Source organism: Tursiops truncatus, chromosome 17 (genome assembly GCF_011762595.2).
Source record: "Tursiops truncatus isolate mTurTru1 chromosome 17, mTurTru1.mat.Y, whole genome shotgun sequence".
NCBI lineage: Eukaryota > Metazoa > Chordata > Mammalia > Artiodactyla > Delphinidae > Tursiops > Tursiops truncatus.
This window is the reverse complement of record NC_047050.1, coordinates 58,888,929-58,912,583: the sequence shown is the minus strand read 5'-3', so window position 1 is coordinate 58,912,583 and position 23,655 is coordinate 58,888,929. Positions and strand designations below refer to the sequence as shown.

Below are 23,655 nucleotides of genomic sequence, written 5' to 3'. Positions count from 1 at the left end.
CATCCCAATGGAGATGTCAAATAGGCATTTGGATTCAAAAAAGTTCAGAGCACAGGGGAAGCCTGGACTTGAGATAAGAAAATCTGGGTCATGAGCATAGAATGGGTTTTTTGTTTGTTTGTTTTTTCTGTTTGTTTGTTTTTAAGCCATAGGGAAGGATATTTCACAGGGCAAGAGAGGAAAGGAGGGAGCAGCTCCAGAGTACATTTCTGATATTGACAGTCAGGTAAACAAAATGCAAATATGAACAGTAATAGCAGCCATGTTTAGAAAAGAAAACAAAAATCAAAATAAAACTTAGCAACCCACAAGAGCAGGAACTAGTCAATCAGAAATCCTAGCAACATCTGTAAACTATCTATGCAAGAAGAAAGAGTGAGGTATAGCCAACTTGAAATACACACGGTATTTTTATGTGACATGTAATTAGTTTTTGGAACTCACTACCACAGAATATTTATTTTGGGGTAACTAGCATAGAAAGTCTAAAAAAAGAATTCTTTTAGACAGTTGTAGGGATAAGAATAGTGTTACAACACATTAGGTAAGAAGCTGTGTGGTACCCACTCCCTCTCACGTTTACCTGGCCTTGCTAAATGAATGTTCCAAAGGCCAGAACAGTCTACAGACACACTAAAATGGTTTCTCTCAACTACAAGGTGACATAACTTTCCAGGTGCTTGGGTAGGTTTTTTTTTCACCCTAATTTCTCAGAAGCACCTGAATCAGCCAGACCATAAATGGATAGAGGATGCAGGAGGAAATGAAAGGTCATTTCTGAAGGTCATACTTCTAAAAAAGTAGTGTGCTCCAAAAAGCCCTGATTTATTACTTTCTTATTGGGATTTTTAAAAAATCAATCTCTTTAGTATTATAGTTTTAATACTGTGAAAACATTGTTTAATTTCCTTGAAGCATCTTCCTTAAAACTAAAAAGAGCAGCCTTAGGATTTTCACTACAACTTAGTCTGCACCTTGGAAGCATTTTCTGTAAGAGCCTCTTAAATAATCAACTTTAAAGTAGGAAAATCTGTGTCAAGATGAATTTAGATTTAAAGCAAGATAGTAATTCATCTAAGCTTTGTGACCGCCTTTAGTAAATTCAGTTTTCTTCTCTGGTCTTTGATCCCCAAACCTCCCTTGCCATGTAATGGTACTTTCTTGTTCAAAAAAACTATTTTTTATTCTTAGAAAATATGGATTTCAAGACCTTATTCTTTAGAAAGCCCCCCTCCACCATCAGTTGGCATCACCACCAACACCAACACCAACACCAACAAAAGTAATTTAGGAATTCATTTGTGGGGTGTAATGACAGTAAGAGCTCTACAGCAGCAGACAAGAAGCAAGGGATCTTATTTCTCAGTTTTGCCTTAGATTCTGAGGTCCAGCCAGTGACTTCACTTCTCTGAGTCTTACTTTGTTCATCTCTAAAACAGGGGTGTTGGACCGGGTGGTGTGTGGAAGGTCTGCTTTGGTTTTAAGTCTTTGTCATTAAAAAATGAATCAAAATTTTTTACTATATACCTGCTAATATTCCAGACATACAAAGATCAAATGGACTTAGTTATCTATGCAAAAAGTATACCAAAGAAATTTTAAAAAAAAATCTATTTTGTTGCAATTGTCAAAGTTTCTTCTGCCCAATTGGTTTCATTTATAAGAAATTCTGTTTAAATCAATGAGATCACAAGAGGAAGCAGCTTTTGAAATGTCGCCTGCTTTTAAGTAGCAAGACTAGATCTGGGCTTTAGGATCACAGATTATTCTTTTAAACTAAAAACTATTTTTTCATTCTGAAACAAGTCCTTTTTGTCTTCAGCTAGCACAGAAGCCATTAATGTGTGTATTTTCATATCCCATATAGTTAGAAGCCAGGTCCAAGACATTCCCTCAGGACTTACTAAAGCGGTATAATTATGGTCACCAGCAATCTCCTTAGACTCCTTTTGAGCAGAGTTTTCAATTTGTGTTCACAAGGAAGTACTCGGCAACTGCATACTGCTCTTTGGAATAAGTGTCAAACGTTCAGGTGAAATAAGCATGATAATGGGTGGGTTGGCATGACCATTAAATACTGCACTGGAACTCTACATGGGCTGTTAGACACATGCTTCTGCTCCCACACTGTTTCTTGTCTCTTCTAACATCCAGTAAAAGGAAAAAAATCAACTAGATTGTGCTAAAACAAAGGTCAACTAGAAAGTGTGAGTGATGGTTACTGCACAATGATGTAGTCGTTAGTGCCGTTTGTAAACATTTTCCATTCTCCTCCCTTTCAGAAACATGGTAAGATTGTAGTTCTTAGTTTTCTCTGGGGAGCAAGGGGGTAGGGGTGTGAATAGTTCTGGCAATGACTTGTGAGTGTAAATGACAGAAGTCACTTCCACATTAGAGCACTTAATTGACCATATATGACCTCCAACATTTTTTTCTCTTTCCCTCTTTCACTGCAAATAAACCATGTTCCAGGTATTAATTTCTATATCATCCTAGGTCCTGGACAGACGGCAATGCTAAGAACCTTCATTTTCACAAAAATCCTCGATATGTGGAGATTGGTATCTATTTTACAGGCAAGGAAACTGAGGTTCAGAGAAGTTAAGTAATTTTCCCTAAGGTGACCTGGCTGAGAAGTATTTTCTGTCCTGTAGGAGCTTACATCTAGCAGCTGAGTCCCGTGAAAAATACCCATAAGGCAGAGCAAAGCTTCTGGGTTCCTTCAACCAGAGTTCTCTTGTCTGCCGGGGTTAAGAATGTCCTGGGATGCGGCTCAGAGTCATATCCTTGGTCAAAGTGATTGCAATGTATTTTTTCATCCTTTTTTCAGCTCCTGCTTCAGCTGGAGGGGGTCACCATGTTTTTGTCTTTGTTTTTTCTGTTGAAATTAAATGTCCTGGGCTCCTTACTGGACTTGAATTCTAAGTCCAGACCCATTAGGGTATAGAGCATGAGGCAAACGTTTTATATTTTAGCTCCTCATTAGAAAAGTGCAATCCTAGGGAAGCAAGAGCGGGTGAAAGAAGAGTAAGCAAAAAAGGAAGGCAACTTCAAGGGGGTGCATCACTGAGAAGCTGCTACTTAGTATAAAGTGCAACTGATTGCTCAGTCTCACAAGACCATCTTCCAGAGAGGCTGTGTGAACTACTGCATTCCAGGACAGAAGACAGAGAAGAATTTATTCACAGGGATAAATGATAGATAGATAGATAGATAGATAGATGACAGATAGATAGATAGACAGATAGATGACAGATACATAGGGGATGGGATGGCATGGATGTATGTATGGACAGATAGACAAAATATAGATCTTACTGAATTTTACATTGTGTCATAGGTGATCATTTATATGCCTATCTCGTTAGTAATACTGCAGGTTCCCAGGGGGAATAGTCAATTGTTAAAGGCTTAGGTTCAGACAAGATTGGATTTGAATCCCAGCTCAGATGGGTACTAGCTCTGTGACTTTTGACAAGTCACTCAACTTCTCTGGGACTGTTTCTTCATCTATAAAATGGGGTTAATACTATCACCTCAGAGGTTGGAGGGGATGGATGACAATAGCATGTGAAGAAAGGGCTCAGTATAGAGCCTATTATGTAATGATGTTATAATATATTGTGTTATTATTATTCAGCATATCACCCAGGGCTTCCAGTATGATGTTTTGCATGTTATAGGCACAAGATAAATGTCTACATGTTTAAATCACATCCTGTTTTATTCCATTTCCATTTCTAGTTTCTATTCCATTTCATAACCACCATGGCTGTTTTTTTCTAACTTTCTCTCACGAGCTGCCCTTGACCATATATTGATTGGGCTTCAATTTAGATCATTAGCAACCAGATTGACTCATAGGATGATGTGAGCAATGTATTATCTTTGAGGAAAGGTAGATATAAAATGGAATTTAAAATTTGATGTTCAAAAATATCAACATACTAGGGCTTCCCTGGTGGCACAGTGGTTGAGAATCCGTCTGCCAATGCAGGGGACACGGGTTCGTGCCCCAGTCCAGGAAGATCCCACATGCCGTGGAGCGGCTGGGCCCGTGAGCCATGGCCGCTGAGCCTGCGCGTCCGGAGCCTGTGCTCCGCAACGGGAGAGGCCACGGCAGTGAGAGGGCCGCGTGCCGCAAAAAAAAAAAAAAAAAAAAAAAAAAAAAAAAATCAACATACTAAACTGTATTGCCCATTCTGAGCTCAAAATGCCAGGGACTGTAGCTGGAAAACTGAACTAGTGATATCACCCTTGTGCTTGTCAAGTGGGCCTGAATGGACATAATTATAAGGAAAATTGCAACCAGCCCTGTTGTTGAGTTGAAATTTTCAGAATTGATGCTATATCTCAAATCTGGTGATTAATAGAAGTCCAAGAGAAGAAATATTAAGATCTGAGAGCCAAAATGTGGGAGATTTCTACACATCTCCCTCGGGAAGTCTGAAGTGTTTACCTGCATTACAAGTTCTTTTGTCTTAGAGATTCTCTCACTTATTTGTTAATCTATCAAATGTTAATTACCTATAAACTCCTCTGAAGCAGCACAAGCCTCATAAGCAACTCTGTTCTGACAATTCTGGTTGATTCCAAACATAAACAAGGTACTGCTAATTAATTGAAAAAGCCTCCAAACAACTAGAGGAAACTTCTTGAAGGGAACCGAAAAAAACTCATTTAAAGTTAAGTTTTACCTGGAGACAGTTCTTCAGCCCCAAGGGAAGCAAAAGAGTGTAAAATTTGGCCCAGTGATTCATCTAATAAATCATAATTGCTTGTGTTTTCTTTCTCCTGTTTACCTAGCAAAAGCTGTTGGCAGCAAATCAGTTCCTAGTAGATGAACAGATTTTAATGCGTTTGCTCTACATCCTGACCTAGAGACCTAATCCTGGCTATTGTGGAAATTATTAGGCAGTGGTAGACCCTCAGGTGGGGAACTGGCAGCAGGAGATAAACCTCTCAAATGAGCTACCTGCTTTTTTACACACTTACCTTTCAAATAGAAGCTAAATACAAATGGAACAGTACATGCAAAATGCCAAGCGAAATGAAAGATGCTTAAACAAAAATCTTCCTTTAAGCAAATTCTGTCATCACTATCATTTTACAGATGAGAAAGCTGCAGATTTTGTCCTTGTCCTTGAAAATTTATCCTTTACATGGAGGCTATTTATCTGTGTCTGTAGAATCACCAGTAATCCTAATTACACATAGTAGGTACTCAATATCTATTGAATTGAATAAAATTAAAATAGATATATTGAATACGTGCTATGTATAAGACACAATGCTAAGCATTTAAGGTGTATGGAAACAAACCCTTTTCTATCTGAGCCCTCTAAGCAAATCTGTGGAACTGCCTTGAAATATTTTACTTAGACCAAGCAAGTGATACAAGTTGGGAAGATACTGAAACTGATTTTAAAAACAAGTCAGAGATGCTTTTTCTGGAGATGATTAAGAATAGGATAGATAATCGACTTACGGCATATTTTAGGTGTGTTACTCCCTACTGACCAAGAAACTTCAAAATGTCTCCTAAAATGAGACTGATTCAAAATGTCCCCCATTTCCCACCTCCTATGTAATTAGCATATGTAATAATGACTCATTCCTGTCTGGAATCTTATTCTTTACCAAGTTTATTTGTGTCCCTTTACTAATTTTAAAACAATTGTATAGGGATAGATAAAATAAGGATTATTCTCATTGTAGAGGTAAGATAATGGCCAAGGGTTATTAAGCTGGCCATTGGTTGAACTGAGCTTGGAACCCTGGCATGTAGGTTTCCAGCTAAAAGTGCTCCTGTGAATTCACATCAATCTAATGGATCTAAAAGCTGTACGTTTTTTAGATATTCTTATAATTATCCATTTAGCATTCTTCTTGAAACTTTCTGTGATATCCCTACTTTTTTTTCTCTTTTTCATCCCATCTTGCAAATGTCTGTAGGTTCCAAAGGTAAACATTTTAATCTTTTTTTGCTTCTGTACCATATCCTTGGGTAATGCCATCCTATTCTCTGTTTCTAGAGCCATTTACGTGTTCATAACCCTGAAATCTGTGTCTTTAGCTGCGTTTCTATCCTGAATACCCAATACACGTAGTTAAGTGTCTACTCGACATCATCACTTGAGTCTCATAGTTGGAAGATCCAAAACTAAATTCATTGTCTTCCTCCATAACTGTGTCCTCCTCCTGCTGTTGGTAATTAATGGCAACACCACATATCTAGTAGTCAGAATTCATGGGCATGTTCTCTATTTGCTATTTCTAGTACCTCCCTCCCCATGCAATCAGCTAATATATCATACCTATCCCTTCCTCTCCTCCTTACCACTGTCTAATTTCAGCTTCTCCTCATTTCTGACCTGTTTCTCTATTGAGCCTTTTCTTGATCCTCTTTTTCCTCTGTTTTACCTCCAATTGTTTTGCAGTGATTTATGAGTATTTTACATCAGCCTAGGCTTTTGGATGAATGTTCTAGCAAACAGGAACATTAACTTATTCAACCCCATTGTTTAGCAATATTTCCAGAGCATAGTAATTGTTTCAATAAGTGTTCACTCAATGAATGAATAAATAAATTATTTAAGGAATGGAGGAAATAGGAGAGAAGTTACTACACTATAAGACTATAGAAAGTCAAGTAAACTAACCTTCATAGGAAAAGAGGTTTTTTTTTTTAAAAAAAAATAAGCTTTATAGTTTATACTACAAGAGATCTTTAGAAAACTCACCATGATATATATCCTGAATGTTTCCTTTCTTGGCTAAGATGAACTGTAAAATACTATGGTTTCCAAACTGACCAGAAGTTTAGCTAACTCTGGAGAGTCCTCAAATAGTTTTCTGTGGCAAAGATCATGACGAGGGATCACAAAAGGAACTCCCAAACCAAGTAGTTATTTCAAGCTTTGTGTGGGCTCCTTTTAATGAATTTTCCATAAACGGAAACCCACCGGGTCACTCATGGTTCTGTATACCAGAGAGAGCAAGCCCAGTGGTATGCGACTGGCTGCATTGCATCATGCAAAAATAAATTTGCTGGAGGAAGTGTATTCTTGTATCCTTTAAGGAGAAGCATATACTGGTAGCCTGCTGTAGTGAAATCACTTGTCATCTAAGAAATTTCCATCTCAGTAACTTTGGACAAGAGCTAGTCTTAGCACAAAGAAAGAAAAATCATCAGTTCATCTAGACTTTGGAAAGGCTTTGGTTGAGCTCCTCACTTTCGTGATCTCCTAACACTATGCTCTCGAATCTGAATGAAAAGTTAGCATTTTAGGGCTTACTTTTGGACTACGCATGAAGGCTATAGCATAAGTTAGAGCATTTAGTAAATGTTAAAGGATATGGCCAAACAATAGTATTCTATGACACATGCTCTGGGTTTTAATTCTGCCTCTACTAATCACTGTGACCTGGGATGGTTGGTCATTCTAAGACTCATTTTGTAGCTTGTGGAGACTTAATGATGATAATGGTAAAACATCATAAAGTAGGTACCAACCAATGTGTTATAAAGATTATTTTTTAGTTCACCGCCTGGCACAGAGATTTAATGTGTTTGTTAGAATGGAATAGACAAAACAGAATTCTACCTTCATATTGCCCATTTTTCTTTCCACTACCATATAACTCCTAAATATGGGGAATTTTGTTAGAAATTTTATGTTTGGGACTAAGAGTTATGTGATTAATTGAAAGACCAGTTAAAGCATTTAATAATAAAAATTATATACCTATATCTTAAATATTTTATTTTGACTTAAAACATTTAAATAAACATTCATTCACCTGTATTTTGAGATATAGTCAAGGCCTTTCTTAGAATCTGTGTTGGCTACCTGGAGTCCCATGCTGTCTTTCTTACAAAACCCTTATCTAAAATGTATTGCCCATCCATTTCAGTTTTGGAGCTTAAAGACATTTTTGAAATAAATTGATTATATAATCCTTCTGGATGTTTTCCCCATTTTGTTTTTGCAGTTGTCTCAGCTACCTCAGATGCTATAGTAGGGTTCTGTTGTTGTTTTGTTTTTCCATGCATCAACTTTATCAAGTCATCCCCCAAGCATTCAATTTACTTTTCATAGAAAAATAATTTTTTCACACCCATGTTTACTGGTTTACATAATATTTGAGTCTCCCAACTATAGTTACAACTACAGCATATATAGACACATACATACAATGAGCATCAACAGAGTCAGCAGCAAACATACCACCGACTTTTTTAAGAGAGCAAATGGGAGTTGGAATGCTCAAGGAGAAGGCATGGCTAAGAATCCGGCGAGCTGGGGCAGCCCTTGGTTTTACAGAGGGAATGGAAGGCATGGGTGAATCTGAAAACTGGAGGTTGATAAGAGAGTTCTGCAGTATAGGCATAGCTTGGAGATATCGTGGATTCGATTCCAGACCACCACAATCAAAGGAATATCACAATAAAGCACATCACATGAATCTTTTGGTTTCCCAGTGCATATAAAAGTTATGTTTACACCATACTGTAGCCTATTAAGTGTGCAATGGCATTATGTCTACAAAACAATGTATATACCCTAATCAAAAAGTACTTTATCGTCAAAAAATGCTGTCATCTGAGCCTTCAGTAGGTCATAATCTTTTTGCAATAATAACATTAAAGATCACTGATCACAGGGAAGTCCCTGGTGGTCCAGTGGTTAAGACTCTGTGCTTGCACTGCAGGGGCACGAGTTCCATCCCTGGTTGGGGAACTACAATCTCACATGCCACGTGGCACGGCCAGGGGAAAAAGAAAAAGATCACTGATCACACATTACCACAGCAAATAGAATGATAATGAAAAACTTTGAAACATTGCAAGCATTACCAAAATGTGACACAGAGACACAAAGTGAGCAAGTGCTGCTGGAAAAATGGCACCAATGGACGCTCAACACAGGGTTGCCACGAACGTTCAGTTGTAAAAAACACATATATTGTGCTGTGAAGCACAATAAATCAAAGCACAGTAGAGCAAAGTATTGTAAAAAGGGGTTTTACAAATAAAAGAGTGGAACAAGAAGTAGGAGGGGGGTTAGAGCAAAACATTTGTTTCCAAGTTCATTGGCTACTTAAACTCTGTCAATATTACAGTGATAGAAAGAAAAATGGTAGAGCCAGAAAATGCTTCAGAGAACAACTAATTCAGCCCACCCATCACCTTCACCCACTACCATCACCTGCTAATATCTGACAGATGAGGAAAGATGGTTGGGTTTGAAAGAGAACATTCTTTAACACAGTCCAACATGAAAGAAAAATGGAAGGTGAGGAGAGGGACAAAGCTACTATAGATGGAGCCTGAACTGTCCTTTCAAGAAAAGAGACATGGGGGGCTTCAGGAAGGATTCCTGGACTTGTGGGAGGCACTAGATTAGAGGACTTCTGGATTCCCTTCAAGGATTAGGGGTCTACACCAGAGGATGGATGGGTAGGGAATGGGGAGAGGAAGAAAGAAAAAATGGAGAGAAAATTCCATTTAATTTTTCTTTAAAAATCAAGCATAACCCAAAGCAGACTGGCCTCTTTTACAGACAGCACTTTATGCTTCTGCATAGACACCTATGTACGTGTCCCAGCCTTTGCAGATATTCATCAGTGGTTATGTTATGCACTGCACAGAAACATTTATTTTTGAACTCTTCTTAGACTTTAAATATTATCAGCTGGCAAAGGAGATAGAGCCAGTGTTAAGATGGTCTGTCCTCCTTTGGCCTCTTCCTCACTGCTTTTCTAGGAAAGGCAGAAGAAAGTGAGAGAGAGGACTGAGATGAAGAGCTGTATTAACTTTGCCCATCCTCTGTCCAGTAACTGGTTCCAGAAATTCGGTGCAGGAATTGGGGCTAACCAGATAGGGAGACTCAGTACCCAATATGGGCCACACAGAGTTCTGTCATTTTACCAAAGTGGAAAATTTTCAAATAAAACACAGAGGCCCAATGGAACTTGCTGAAAACAAGTCTGCAGTTCCTAACGGCTTTCCAATTTTTTAAAAAATATATACGATCATTCCATGCGGTAGCCGAGGAGAAATGACCTTCACCATTATAACTGCTCTCTAATCCTTAAGTCAACCTGATTTATTTATTTTTTCTCTGTGGATTCGTTTCACCTAAGCTTCCCTGTATTTTGAAGAGATGGCAACTAATTTCCTAAGCATGGTTTCAGGAAACCAACAATGTCATGTCCAATTGCCTAGAAAAATACAAATTGCATCAGTATTCTTGGTCAGGTCTTGTATTTGTGGGGCTGCTTGTAGTGAGCACCATCTGTGGGGTTTTTCCCATCTCATCCTCGTCACTTCTTGATAAGAGAGAAAAGGGTCCGCTGATAAGTAAATGAGCCATGTTGGTGTGAGGAAGGGGGCGTGATGGGAAGTCAGGCGGGGGGAAGTCTCAGGACTGCTAGCCCTACCAGGATGGGGCTCACTCAGCAGCAGCAAGCAGGACAAAGGCATATCCCTATGGACCTCTGAGCTGAGCTTCTTGAAAGAAGAGAACCCTCAAAAGTGGCTTTTCAGGAAACTGAAAGTGAACATCAAGAGAAAAAAAGCATTTTTCATTGCTTTCCTGTGGCTTTGCGAGTTGCATCAGGAAAACTTCATTCCCTAGCGTTGAATATTTTCGAAATATTTGAGCCAAGCCCACACAGGGGCCTTGAAAAATATAGCATAATATGATTCAAATGACCAAGAAGCAACAAAGTCAGTTCATCTTGCTTCATTTCCTTCCAAACATTGATCGTTATTTGTAGTTATTTATTCTTTCCTTCTATGTTCTCTGCCTCCTCACTAGACTGTGGGCAGTTTGAAGAGCATCTTTGTTTCGTGTGCCACCATATGCTAAGATCTTCTACAATGCCTGGTACACGGTAGATGCTCAATAGATATGTGTTGAATGAACAGATTCCATCTATTTCTGACAAATCCAGACCAAACCACAGAGCTTTCACTCGTTACTGGTCCACTTCTTTCTCCTAATGTTGACCCAGTTTATCTGAGTCAATAGAAAACCCCAGGGAAATTCAAGAACATACTTTTCCCCAAAACCCTCGGGTCATGAGAGCGTCCTGAAGATACCACCGAAGCAGCCCTGGTTTTGCACTGTATTCTACTTATTGTTGGTTAGGAGTCCCTTACATCACAGCACTCTGAAAATTGCTCTCAGTTAAAAAGTCCATGGCCCTAGGTGAGATCTTTTATTCTTTCAATCTGGTTTATCAGCTCATATTAGGTCCAGACATCCCTGACCCTTGTCATGTCCCAATAAGAAGTGAATAGAATTACTTATTAAAATGCCCAAATGCGTATGAAAAAGGCCTTTCTTTACCTTTGTTATTCCTCTTTCAAAAGGGAGTGCTGTTTCCCTAGCTTGGCACACTTTTTCCAGGTCAATGGGTTTCTGTGAGATTTCCTGAGTTCTGCAAAGAAGAAAGTTTGGAAAAAATTATTGTTTGGCCTGCCACCTTCCCAAAGCCTGAGAACAGTCAGTGTTGATCCCTGTATCAGAAACAAACAATAAAACCCAAACAAACCACCCCTACGCACAAACAACACTTTTTCTTCTAATTAGTGTGAAGAACTACTTCAGTGTTCCCTTGAAGATCTCCTGAGAGCTAGACTACAAGACAGAATGCCCATGTGGCGCTGCCTTCCCAAGCAGTACTCTTGCCTGCAAAATCTTTCTCCTACGCACACAGCTCTTCGGCCATTATGGACGGAAACTTCTGAAACCCTGCCTGCTCCCTGAAGTTTTTCCCAATTAACCTTAAGAGAGGTGGTCATTTAATTTTCTAGACATCATTCACCTATGAGATTCAAGACTGCACCATATGATGTTATGGAGGAAATATGTCTTAAAATTCTAGGAATCTTCCAGTAGATTACCAGCTGCACAGAGACAAAGATCATATCTTTTATCATTTTTTTTTTTCTTTTTGGCTGCATTGGATCTTCGTTGCGGTGTGCGGGCTTCTCATCGCAGTGGCTTCTCTTGTTGTGGAGCACAGGCTCTAGGCCCGCGGGCTTCAGTAGTTGAGGCGCGTGGGCTCAGTAGTTGTGGCTCACAGGCTCTAGAGTGCAGGATCAGTAGTTGTGACGCATGGCCTTAATTTCTCTGTGGCACGTGGGATCTTCCCGGACCAGGGATCGAACCCATGTCCCCTGCTTTGGCAGGCGGATTCTTAACCACTGCGCCTCCAGGGAAGTCCCAAGATCACATCTTACTCACCAGCATATTTCTGGTATATTTCTGGTAGGCATGCAGTACATATCTGTTGCATGAGTGAATGAATGATCAGAATGACTGTAATCACCAACTGTTTACTTTACCATATGTTTGGAATCATTACATCTTAGAACGGGAAAACTAAAAGAAAAATATCATCTCGTCCTAAATATGCTACTGTGACCACCCCATTTAAAGTTTGTTATCTCTCTACCTTCCCCTCCATATTTCCAATTTTTTTACAACACTTATTTTCTATTGTATAATTTATGTGTAATTTGTTATTTATTTTCTTACTCCCCCAGTTGGATGGTAAACTCCATAGACAGAGTTTCTTGACTATTTTATTCACTACTGTATCCCAATTGCCCAGAACAGAGCCTGGGACACAACTATCGTCAAGTGAATAAATTATATTTATTGAGTGTGGGCTCCACACATGGGAATCACAGCAGTAGATTTTTCAATCCCCAGCCCCAGCTTCACATCTGTGGAATCAGAATGTTTAGGGATATAAATCTCAGGAATCTACATGTTATCAAGGTGTCTAGGTGATTCTGGTATAGCTATTCTGAGAACCACTAGTTCACCCAACTCACTAATCTAGATAATCCTGAAGCCCAGGGAGGTAAAGTGTCACTCAGGGCACATGGGTTATTTAGCGGTGCATCTAAGTGTAATCATTTCTATTCTGATGAGCTTTCCACTCCAGCCATCTACGAGCTAGATTTACTGAATATGTTTTGCTGCTATTGCCATCTTGGTCTTTGAGATTAAGCTACTGAGAGGCAAGAATTATGGCTTCTGAAATCACTTTCTGGGGTTGTAGCTCAGTAGGCAGGAAGGGCATGAGCCTTCAGGTATTAAAGGACTCTTTGAGGTTAATGATGCTTTTGCACAGAAGAACCACCCCATTTCCATGCTAACATGCCACGATTTCCCTTTCTTCTTCTAGTTCCTGGACATCTCCATTAAATGGACCACCCAGGAAACCTTTCCTCCAAAGTACCTTCATTATGACCCCGACACCTCTCGTCAGCTGCTGTGTGATAAATGTCCTCCGGGCACCTCCCTAAAGCAGCACTGCACGGCGAGGCGGAAGACCCTGTGCGCCCCTTGTCCTGACCACTACTACACAGACAGCTGGCACACCAGCGACGAGTGTCTGTACTGCAGCCCAGTGTGCAAGGAACTGCAGTACGTCAAGCAGGAGTGCAATCGCACCCACAACCGCGTGTGCGAATGCGAGGAGGGGCGCTACCTGGAGCTGGAGTTCTGCTTGAAACATAAGAGCTGTCCCTCTGGATTTGGAGTGCTACACGCCGGTATGCATTCGCTTCCAACATGCGGCCGAATTCATTAGCATCACACAAAGTCAGGCAGTAGGGAAAGGTTAAGGGAACACGTTTGTCCTGGTGACATTACAGGACAGCAAATTGCAAAGGTAATGGAACCTGCTAGGTATGTACTATGTGTCTGGATGGCTGCCAAAGAACCATTCCTCAGAGGAACACTTTGCCACTAAGGGGCAATTTAGTCACAAATCTCAAATGCAGCAAATCACTCCCTAATGAGATGCATGATTGACTGCTCTTCCTTAAAGGGACACACTCCGAGTTGCACTGTTTATAGCTGAGCTATGCCTCTGTGTTTCACTTCAGCATGGAGAGCTTCAAACTGCAGTGCTTCCTGACAAACATTAAAAATGTTAACTGATACCAAGAGAGTAATTATGCTGATATTAATGAGGCTCTGGCGTGCTAACAATGAGTAGTTATAATTAATTATGTAAGAAATGAGAATGGCTAGGGGAAATGCAGTTCATTATTAAAAATGAAGCTAGTTCTTCCTTTGGCATGGCAGTTGAGTGTCTGGGAGGATAAAGATGGTAGCAGCATCTCTTCAATGAGCTTATCCTTTATCTTAGACAAAGCAGACTGTCAAGCCAAGAGTAAGGACTTGTCTACAAACAAAGTACTTTCTATTTTTGCATTTTGAATAGCATAGGTTAAGGCCAGTGTGCACTGAACTTTCTAAGGTTGTAACCCACTTTTTTTTGTTTTTTTGCTACATTCACGAAGCTTCGGTATAGTCTGCATGCTCTCCTGGCCTGGGAAAACTAAGAGTATTCACCTACTTTTCTGGAGGAAGCAGTAATCGGTATAGATTCCAGTGACACAGTCTGAAGCAGTGTTTCTCAACCTCAGCTCTACTAACGTTTGGGGGCTGGATAATTCTTTTTGTGGGCAGCTGTCTGGTACACTGTAGAGTGTTTAGCAGTATCCCTGGTCTTTAGCCACTAGATGCTAATAGCACTCTTCCCCCAGTTGTGACAACCAAAAATGTCCCAGACATTGCCAAATGTCCCCTGGATGGCAAAATCACCCCTGGTTGACAGTCATTGGTTTTGAGGATGCCAATTATTTGTAACTATTTTGACTTTAAGAAGTTGTAATATAGATTCTAAATGATTATAAACATTTTAGGTTTAAAGGCCTACAAAGGAAACATATTCAAAAATTTTACTACTGGGCTTCCCTGGTGGCGCAGTGGTTGAGGGCCCGCCTGCCGATGCAGGGGACACGGGTTCGTGCCCCGGTCTGGGAGGATCCCACATGCTGCGGAGTGGCTGGGCCCGTGAGCCATGGCCGCTGAGCCTGCGCGTCCGGAGCCTGTGCTCCGCAATGGGAGAGGCCACAACAGCGAGAGGCCCGCGTACCACAAAAAAAAAAAAAAAAAAAAAAAAAGAACTACTAAGTTGCCTAACTAGTGAATTTTATAAAATTAATCACAGAAGGTGCAAATTGCATGACAGTTCCTTAAAATGCCTCTAGTATGAGTATCTGGGGAAGAAATTGGTGACACTTCTTAGCTTTTATTGGATGATACTTTGGGACTCAAAAGCTAAGCCAAGGTGTAGAGGGGGAAGCCCACCCAACAGAAACAGATCCACTGAATTCAATTCAGTAATTTATATATGTGGGGAAATTAATTAAGCAGGGGCTATGCAGCTTGGAAACTAGAAAGTTTTGAAAAATAATGGAAGTAGTAAGGATTTTTCTCACACAAGCATGAAAATTTGTTTGTAGAGCGAAGTAAGCAGGCAGCCAGAAGACTTAGTACAAAGGTACACGTTTATTCATTTACTTACTGCTCCCTCCCTAGAAACCTACAAAGGAGTTCCTCATGGAAAATACGAGGTTTCCAGTCCAAAGACATGATTCTGTAGTATTATTCTAAAAAGTATTTAATAATCATTCTTGTTTTGTTTTTTTTTTGCGGTGCACGGGCCTCTCACTGTTGTGGCCTCTCCCGTTGCGGAGCACAGGCTCCGGACGCGCAGGCTCAGCGGCCATGGCTCACGGGCCCAGCCGCTCCGCGGTATGTGGGATCTTCCCGGACCGGGGCACGAACCCGTGTCCCCTGCATCGGCAGGCGGACTCCCAACCACTGCGCCACCAGGGAAGCCCGTGGTTGTTGTTTTGAAGCCAGATTGTCTTCTCCTCTCCATATTCTACACTGACCCTTGAAAACATGGGTTTGAACTACGCAGGTCCACTTGTATGCACATTTTTTTTCAATAGTAAATACTACAGTACGACATGATCACAGTTGCTTGAATCTGTGAATGCAGAACCCCGCTACAGAGGGCTGACTATAAAGTTATAATGGGATTTTCGACTGTGCAGCCTGTTGGTGCCCCTAACCCACCACTGTTCAAGGATCAACTGTACTTCATCCTGTTAGTCCCGTAATTCTTATGTAATTGCTTATGGCTAGCATGGTGAATTCTCCACTGAAAAGCACAACTCCTCTTGCCATTCTATTTCACATTTTGCCTGCCAGATTGTACTTTGTATGTTTCTGTTGATATTAATAAGGCAAAATCATTTACTTAGATGGATACATCTTTTTATAAGAAGTTCTATCAGTCATAAAAGAGGGGAGTCGTTTTCAGAAAGGTCATTACATAAAGCCTCCAAAGACATTAAAAAAACTTTCCTTCTATAATTCTTGGATTCCTCTTGGTAGAGAACTTTAAAGGCTAAATTACCTGAAAGAATGTCTTGTACCTATGATTTTCTCATTGGGACACATGAGAACACCCAAGCCATCAACATGTATGTGAAGAATGACAAGATTCTTCTTTGTGCAGTTGGCAAAGGGAGACTTGGATCCAGATGTCCAAGACCATTTATCCCCAGAATAGTAGCAATGAAATAATACCATGGAATCTCTGTCCAAATACCTCTGCTTACGATACTGGATAATTTGGTATCAAGTTGGATCCCATTTAAGGAGAGGAGTGTAGCAAGAAAGTACTTAAAAAAATAGACCTCTTTGTAAAGTGGTTCCTAAGATGATGTCACTGCAACCCTGCAAATGGCATTTAACATGTGAAGGTTTCATGCACGGGTCCCCCTTCTCTTTTTTTTCTGCCAACCGTCTGTCATTTTTATTGGCCAATGCATCATCAATCCCTTTTGAAAAGAAAGAAGCCAGAGTTGAAACTAAAACCGATCCATTGTACTCTTTTTTTCTGGTTTTGGAAAAGGATACAATGAGATGGGAGGTTGAAAATTTTAATAAATGAAATTTATTAACTTTCTGTAGCTTTCCTTTGTCCCTTTAGTATTTGGTATCTTGCGTCAGCCAGAACTGGCCTGTAAAAGCTACATTTGAATATTAAAGTCTAAATCTGTTCAACTAGCTTACACTAGATGGAGGTATTTTCATATGCAAGTACACTGTAATGTATGATCTACCCAGGCATAGAGTCGAGGGTTTGAAGATATTTATTTTTAATAGCATCTTTAGTCGTTGACTGGTTCAAGTTTTCCTGCCAATGATTTACCCAAATTTATCAAGTATCTCTCCACCATGAAATAAAATGCCCTTACAGTCACCCTTCCCTGAATTTTAACGACTGTGCTCTTTTCAGACTCGACAGTTTAAGTAAATGGTATATCATCTTCCATTTACTATGTAATTGTAGGCTTACGCTTTTGAGTCTATGGTCAACTTTATTGCCACCTTCAAAAGTTTATTATAATGTTGTAAATTTTTACTTCTCAAGGTTAGCATACTTATGAGTTGCTTCACGATTAGGATTCAGGAAAGAAGGAACTTCAGTAGGAACTGATTGGAATTTAACGACGCAGCATTCCATGGGTACTGATTTCAAAGAATGATATTACAGCAGTTACACAGCAGTTACCTTCATGATTTCCCAGGAATAATTGTGTGGAGATTATGGTTGACAAAAAGATCTTACTGACAGTTTAGCACAGGCAGGACTAATTGAACATCATACACTTCTTTTCTTTCCTCCCCAATTTTGTGCTTGTAGGTAACAACAAAACACGTTTGTGTTTGTATTACAAGTAGGGGAGACTGCCTAAGGGGCTAACTCTAGAAGTTTTGTTCTGTCTAATGAAGTGAAAAATGAAAATGCCTCAAGTTTTGTGCAATATAATAGTCGCAGTAAAAACCAAGTGAAAAGTCTTATCCAAACATATGGAATTTAAGAAAAAAAAATGTCATGAAGAACCTAGGGGTAAGACACAGACCTACTACAGAATGGACTTGAGGATATGGGGAGGGGGAAGGGTAAGCTGTGACAAAGTGAGAGAGAGGCATGGACATATATACACTACCAAACGTAAAATAGATAGCTAGTGGGAAGCAGCCGCATAGCACAGGGAGATCAGCTCGGTGCTTTGTGACCACCTAGAGGGGTGGGATAGGGAGGGTGGGAGGGAGGGAAACGCAAGAGGGAAGAGATATGGGAACATATGCATATGTATAACTGATTCACTTTGTTACAAAGCAGAAACTAACACACCACTGTAAAGCAATTATACTCCAATAAAGATGTAAAAAAAAAAAAAGATGGTATCTGCTGCGAAAGTATTTGAGAAGAATGTGCTAAAAGGCTTGGTATTTTCTGTAGGAACCCCGGAGCGAAATACAGTTTGCGAAAGTTGTCCAGATGGGTTCTTCTCCAATGAGACGTCATCCAAAGCACCCTGTAGAAAGCACACAAACTGCAGTGCACTTGGGCTCCTTCTAGCTCAGAAAGGAAACGCAACGCATGACAATGTATGTTCTGGAAACGGTGAACCGACTCACAAGTGTGGAATAGGTAATTATGTTTCAAAATAGCAGTCTTTGTACCACCTCTGAGTTGAATACAAGACCCTCCAGCCCTTCTTAGTCAAACTTGTATTTTCCCTTTCTTGAATTTTAACCAACTAAGACTATTCCCTGTGCATCATCGCTAAAGCCACAACTCAAAATCTTTCAGAAAGTCCCCATCTTCTCACAATCATGCTCCAAACCCTGACTTTCACACTTGAATCAAATGTTACCCACGGAGAACGGGGTGGTGTAAAGATTTTGTTTAAGGTTCGATGATCAGAGTCCAAATTGCAGAATTTTTTAAGCTATGCATTTTTATCACTTTTAAGAATATCTGTATTATCAGCCAAAGTATAAATTGGCAACAAAGAAGCATAGTGACATACATAGATGACAAGTTAGAAATGCAATACTGGCTTTGTTACCTATGGTATTACTGCATCTGTTGCATGGAAGTTCTAAGTTCCTGTACTTGTCTTAAACTCTTTATTCAGGAAAGGTCAGTAGCTCCAAGCTCAAGTTACCTGAATGTACCTCATGTTGGTGATGGTACTAATCCGGTTGCTGTCCTCACCTTGTCACTCCTACCACCACACTAACCTCAGACCTTCTACCAAGGACTCATCACACCAAGGAGGATCGACCTTTTAGCATTTAATCAGCTTGAGTCTCCCCAAACATCTTTTTGTGTGACATAGAAGTATATAAAACATAGGAATGTGGGTTGGGAGATTGAAGATTCAAACCCAGTTCCAACATTCTTTCACTGTATTGTAAAAATCTTAGATAAGTCATTCAGCTTTTCTGCTTTCTTATTAAATAATGGAACGAGGGAAGGGATAGAAGAAGAGTGACCGCTAACATTCTCTTTAATTCATTTATACTTTTATTTCTATCATTCTTTGAGCACTTACTATATGCCAGACACTTTTGCTATATGGGCTTTAATCTTTATAAAAATACTGTAAAGTTTGTTCAAGTTAATGTATGAACTTGAATGGCAGAGTCAGGATTCAAACCCAGACCTAATGAATCCAAAAACAAACTATTAATCCCTGGGATATACCAACCCTACCCAGACACTCAGGCCATTGCACTTCTTTTCTAAATGACATGTTTTTGTGTTTGATTATTTTCCCACTTAATGTACGCTTATACATCTGTATCCATCCTTGTTCTCAAAGGTAAACTACGTGTCTGTGTGTGTGCAGAAAATAATACACTATTTCAGATTACTTTTCAAGCTCCCTTAAAGACAGTGATTTGACATTGATCTTGAAGTAACCTGTAGACACCAGCTAAACCTTTAACAAAATATTTCACAGTTACATTAAAATATGTTCATGTATATATTAACATATATATACACATTATGCTATATATATAGAATTTTTGCTGTAAGTTATTTATAGCGGTAATACATTCTTATTGGATGTTTGTTAAACTCTCCCCCCACAAAATGCTCTAAAAGAACATTAGAAAGGACATAAACCCAGTTGGATTAGTGATCTGCCACTAAGACCAGGCAACAGAAGATTGATTTTATTCAAACTTCTCATTTTAGCATGCAATATCCTGGAAAACTCAACTGTGTTGGTTTTTATTATTACTATTATTATTATTATTTTTGTCCTTAGACATCCAAGAATCCCATTATCGAGTAAATCTTCTTGGTTTTCCCACCTTCCTTTAGACATGACCCTGTGTGAGGAGGCATTCTTTAGGTTTGCTGTTCCTACAAAGCTTACCCCGAACTGGCTCAGTGTCCTGGTAGACAATTTGCCTGGCACCAAAGTGAACGCAGAGAGCATAGATCGGATAAAACGACGACACAGCTCACGAGAACAGACTTTCCAGCTGCTGAAGTTATGGAAGCATCAAAACAAAGACCAAGATATGGTCAAGAAGATCATCCAAGGTATGGGAACCTGAAATAAACAACTCGATCAGAAATCAGAACACCTGTTGGCCCTACAACAGAAACAGGACTATGTACCTGTTTAGTTGTGTGGATGATGTTTCCCTTTGGGAATTACTGTTGGACTGAAAACGTATTCATCAAGTGATAGTGGATATGCTATTCCTAGAGCAGTCATGTGAGGTTTTGTTCTCACCTCCTCTACTCCCCAATTTCTTTTTCAAGTGTCTCTCTAAAGGGAGAGATAATACATTTCAAATGCGGGACTAGACCTCAGGAAATCTGACTCTGGATCCCCTTAGCAGTTTTAGGAGCATCCCTTCTGGCCTATCTAGAAGTTCTTTAACCACTTTAGATCTTACTTTGCAATTCTACCAGGAAACTATGTTGGATTTATGTGGTAATTCTCTCCAGAGAGCCTCTAAGTGTCTTACAGGTATCCTCTCATTAATCCTCACAACACAGCCTATTTTATTTTACTTTTAAAAATTTATTTACTTATTGATCTATTTTATACATATTAGTGTATACATGTCAATCCCAATCTCCCAATTCATCCCACCACCACCACCTGCCACTTTCCCCCCTTGGTGTCCATACGTTTGTTCTCTGCATCTGAACACAGCCTATTTTAAGATTACCATTTTAATAGCATGTGTTGTGAGGATTAATGAGATAAGGTCTGTAAAGTGTTTGAGTTTCTTGGAGAATCTCCTTTAGAAACTCTGTGTGTGTGTGTGTGTGTGTGTGTGTGTGTGTGTGTGTGTGTGTGTGTGTGTGTGTTATGATGGGAGAGAATCGGAGGGGAAAAGGAAGTAAGTTTCATCCAGTGTGGACTATAAGCTTTAGGATACACAGTAGAAAAAGTTCTGACTTTAATTAGCATCGGGAGGACATGGTAGAAAAAATGAGGGAGCGTTTTCATAATGAAGACAGTGTCAAGGAGAAATCCATTCTGCTCTTCACATGTAGTTAAATGACTGAGGAGTCCTACACAACCTTAAAGCCTCAAACATCTGAAACTGAGGCAACAGATTTTAGGCGACTGACAGCTTTAATAGTTGAATGGTTTCAGTTGTGCAAAGAGTAAACTTGTCTTCTGTTTTTGGCAAACAAAATGTATTCTTTGAAAGTATAATTAGCCCTGAAGCAAAAAGAGAGGGAAGGAGAGAATCAGAGACTGTTAGAATTGGAAGGGACCCAATTTCCTATTTTATAAATGAGGACATTTCAGCCCAGAAAGATGAACAGACTTGCCTTCGGGCCCACAGATAATAAATGACTCATGTCATCAATAGAAACGTTATTTATTGCCTCTTATGTTATGTCCTAGCTCATTACTGAAATATTCTCCAGGCCATGTGTATCCTGCTGTTCTTTGGCCTCATATTATTGGGTTTTCACGGCTCCTCCTTTGTGCTGACGATCTCCTGGTGCTATTTATTAAAGACCGTTTGAAGGACCTAATTCTTCAAATAGCACATATATTGGGTATCAGTTAATGAAAGTTTGGATTATAAAATAGCTAACTTTGTGTTTTTCCTAAAAGGTTACACTTTTAATTTCTCCAAATTTTCTTAGAAAATGGTGTGTCTGTAGTTTCCCACTGTTCTTTTCCAAATTTGGGCTTTTCACAAAGCTGTGTTGGATGCCTAGAATATAGGAAGCATATTATCCTAGTGTAACACAAAACAATATTTCACTCAATTCTCAGAAATAACTAGCATGACTTAAGCCCTCCCAAAAGGAAAGGAGGAGGTTCTCCTTTAAGTTACGAAATTCTGGGGAACCTCTTTTTGCCTCAGGGAAGTTTTACGGCGGCTTTGGGTGGATGACGTGAATGTCTCTGGGTTTTGCTTTATGCAGATATCGAACTCTGTGAAAAGAGCGTGCAGAGGCACATTGGGCACGTGAACCTCACCTTCGAGCAGCTTCTAAGGCTGATGGAAAGCTTGCCGGGGAAGAAAGTGACGACAGAAGACATTGAGAAAACAATGAAGACGTGCAAATCAAGTGATCAAATCCTGAAGCTTCTCAGCCTCTGGCGAATAAAGAATGATGACCAAGACACCCGCAAGGGCCTGATGCATGCCCTAAAGCACTTGAAGACATACCACTTCCCCAAAACTGTCACTCAGAGTCTGAAGAAGACCATCAGGTTCCTTCACAGCTTCACCATGTACAGATTATATCAGAAGCTATTTTTAGAAATGATAGGGAACCAGGTCCAATCATTAAAGATAAGCTGCTTATAACCGGAAATGGTCATTGAGCTGTTTCCTCACCATGGACCAGATCCAATAAATGAGTAAACTGTTTCTCAGGCGCTTGAGGAGGGTACAATGATTTCTTTCTCATCACCAAGGACTAGATTTGGCCACAGGGCCTGAAAAGAAACTATGGTGTGGAGAAAGAACTCACATCTCCCCTCAAAGTTTAATAAATCCCAAATAATTTATCCAACTAACAGATTTGGTCCAATATCTACTGACTATATTTTTCCTTGTTACTGCTTGCAGTAATTCAACTGGAAATAAGAAACTAGACTCCATTGTGCCTTACTAAACATGGGAATGTCTAACTTAAATAGCTTTGAGAATTCAGCTGTACTAGAGGCTTTTATTAGAAAGCCATTTTTTTCTGTAAAAGTTACTAATATATCTGTAACACTATTATAGTATTTGCTATTTATATCCATTCAGATATAAGGTTTGTACATATTACCATCCTGAAGGGAAACTGTGTAAGACTTAATTTTAGAAAGAAAAAAATATATATTCTGTTTATTATTATGACAAATGAAAGAGATAAAATATATTTTTTAACAGAATATTTGTAACATTTCCTAATAGGTACTGCCATTCTTCCTGTGTAGAGTATTTTTGTAATATACTTTTACCTGTGTAAACTGAATTATCATTTTATAGAAAATGCATTATTTAGTCAATTGTTTAATGTTGGAAAGTGTATGAAATATAAATTATCTGAATATTAGATGCTCTGAGAAACTGAATGTACCTTATTTAAAAGATTTTATGTTTTTACTATATAAACAACATCATTAAAGTTTTCAAATTATTTTTCATCGCTTTTCCTCTTGCTTTTATGTGAATGGGACATGAATGGGTCTGAGCTTTCACAATTTTCCCTTTCTTTTATCACCAGGACCATCTGGGAATTGTTAAAAATGAAGATTCCTGGACCAATTTATTGAGAAACTCTGGAAAGGAGGGCAGAAACCTGCATTTTTAACAAGTTCCAAAGTAATTTTTACTACACTAAAGTTGGAGAACTTCTGAAGTCAAGCTTAGTATAGAGATGGCACAAACAACTTATAAT

At 39.4% G+C, this 23,655-nt stretch overlaps 2 protein-coding genes across 4 annotated transcripts in view; one reads left to right on the top strand and one right to left on the bottom strand.

Moving 5' to 3' along the window:
* COLEC10 (collectin subfamily member 10) overlaps nucleotides 1-20,283 on the bottom strand; it is a 172,098-nt gene extending 151,815 nt beyond the window's left edge. For all 3 annotated transcript variants that reach the window (XM_019932091.3, XM_033842851.2, XM_073794678.1), the window contains exons 1-2: nucleotides 20,147-20,283; nucleotides 11,361-11,451 (exon numbers count right to left, since the gene is read on the bottom strand). The gene's annotated coding sequence lies outside the window, so the exon portion shown is untranslated. The remainder of the gene's footprint in view (nucleotides 1-11,360; nucleotides 11,452-20,146) is intronic.
* Nucleotides 1-23,386, top strand: part of TNFRSF11B (TNF receptor superfamily member 11b) — a 29,115-nt gene extending 5,729 nt beyond the window's left edge. The window contains exons 2-5 of the mRNA XM_033842850.2: nucleotides 13,213-13,582; nucleotides 18,211-18,402; nucleotides 20,092-20,316; nucleotides 22,183-23,386. Of these exons, the coding sequence (XP_033698741.1) occupies nucleotides 13,213-13,582; nucleotides 18,211-18,402; nucleotides 20,092-20,316; nucleotides 22,183-22,571 (1,176 nt within the window). The 3' untranslated portion in view covers nucleotides 22,572-23,386. The remainder of the gene's footprint in view (nucleotides 1-13,212; nucleotides 13,583-18,210; nucleotides 18,403-20,091; nucleotides 20,317-22,182) is intronic.
* The last annotated feature ends 269 nt before the right edge of the window (nucleotides 23,387-23,655 follow it).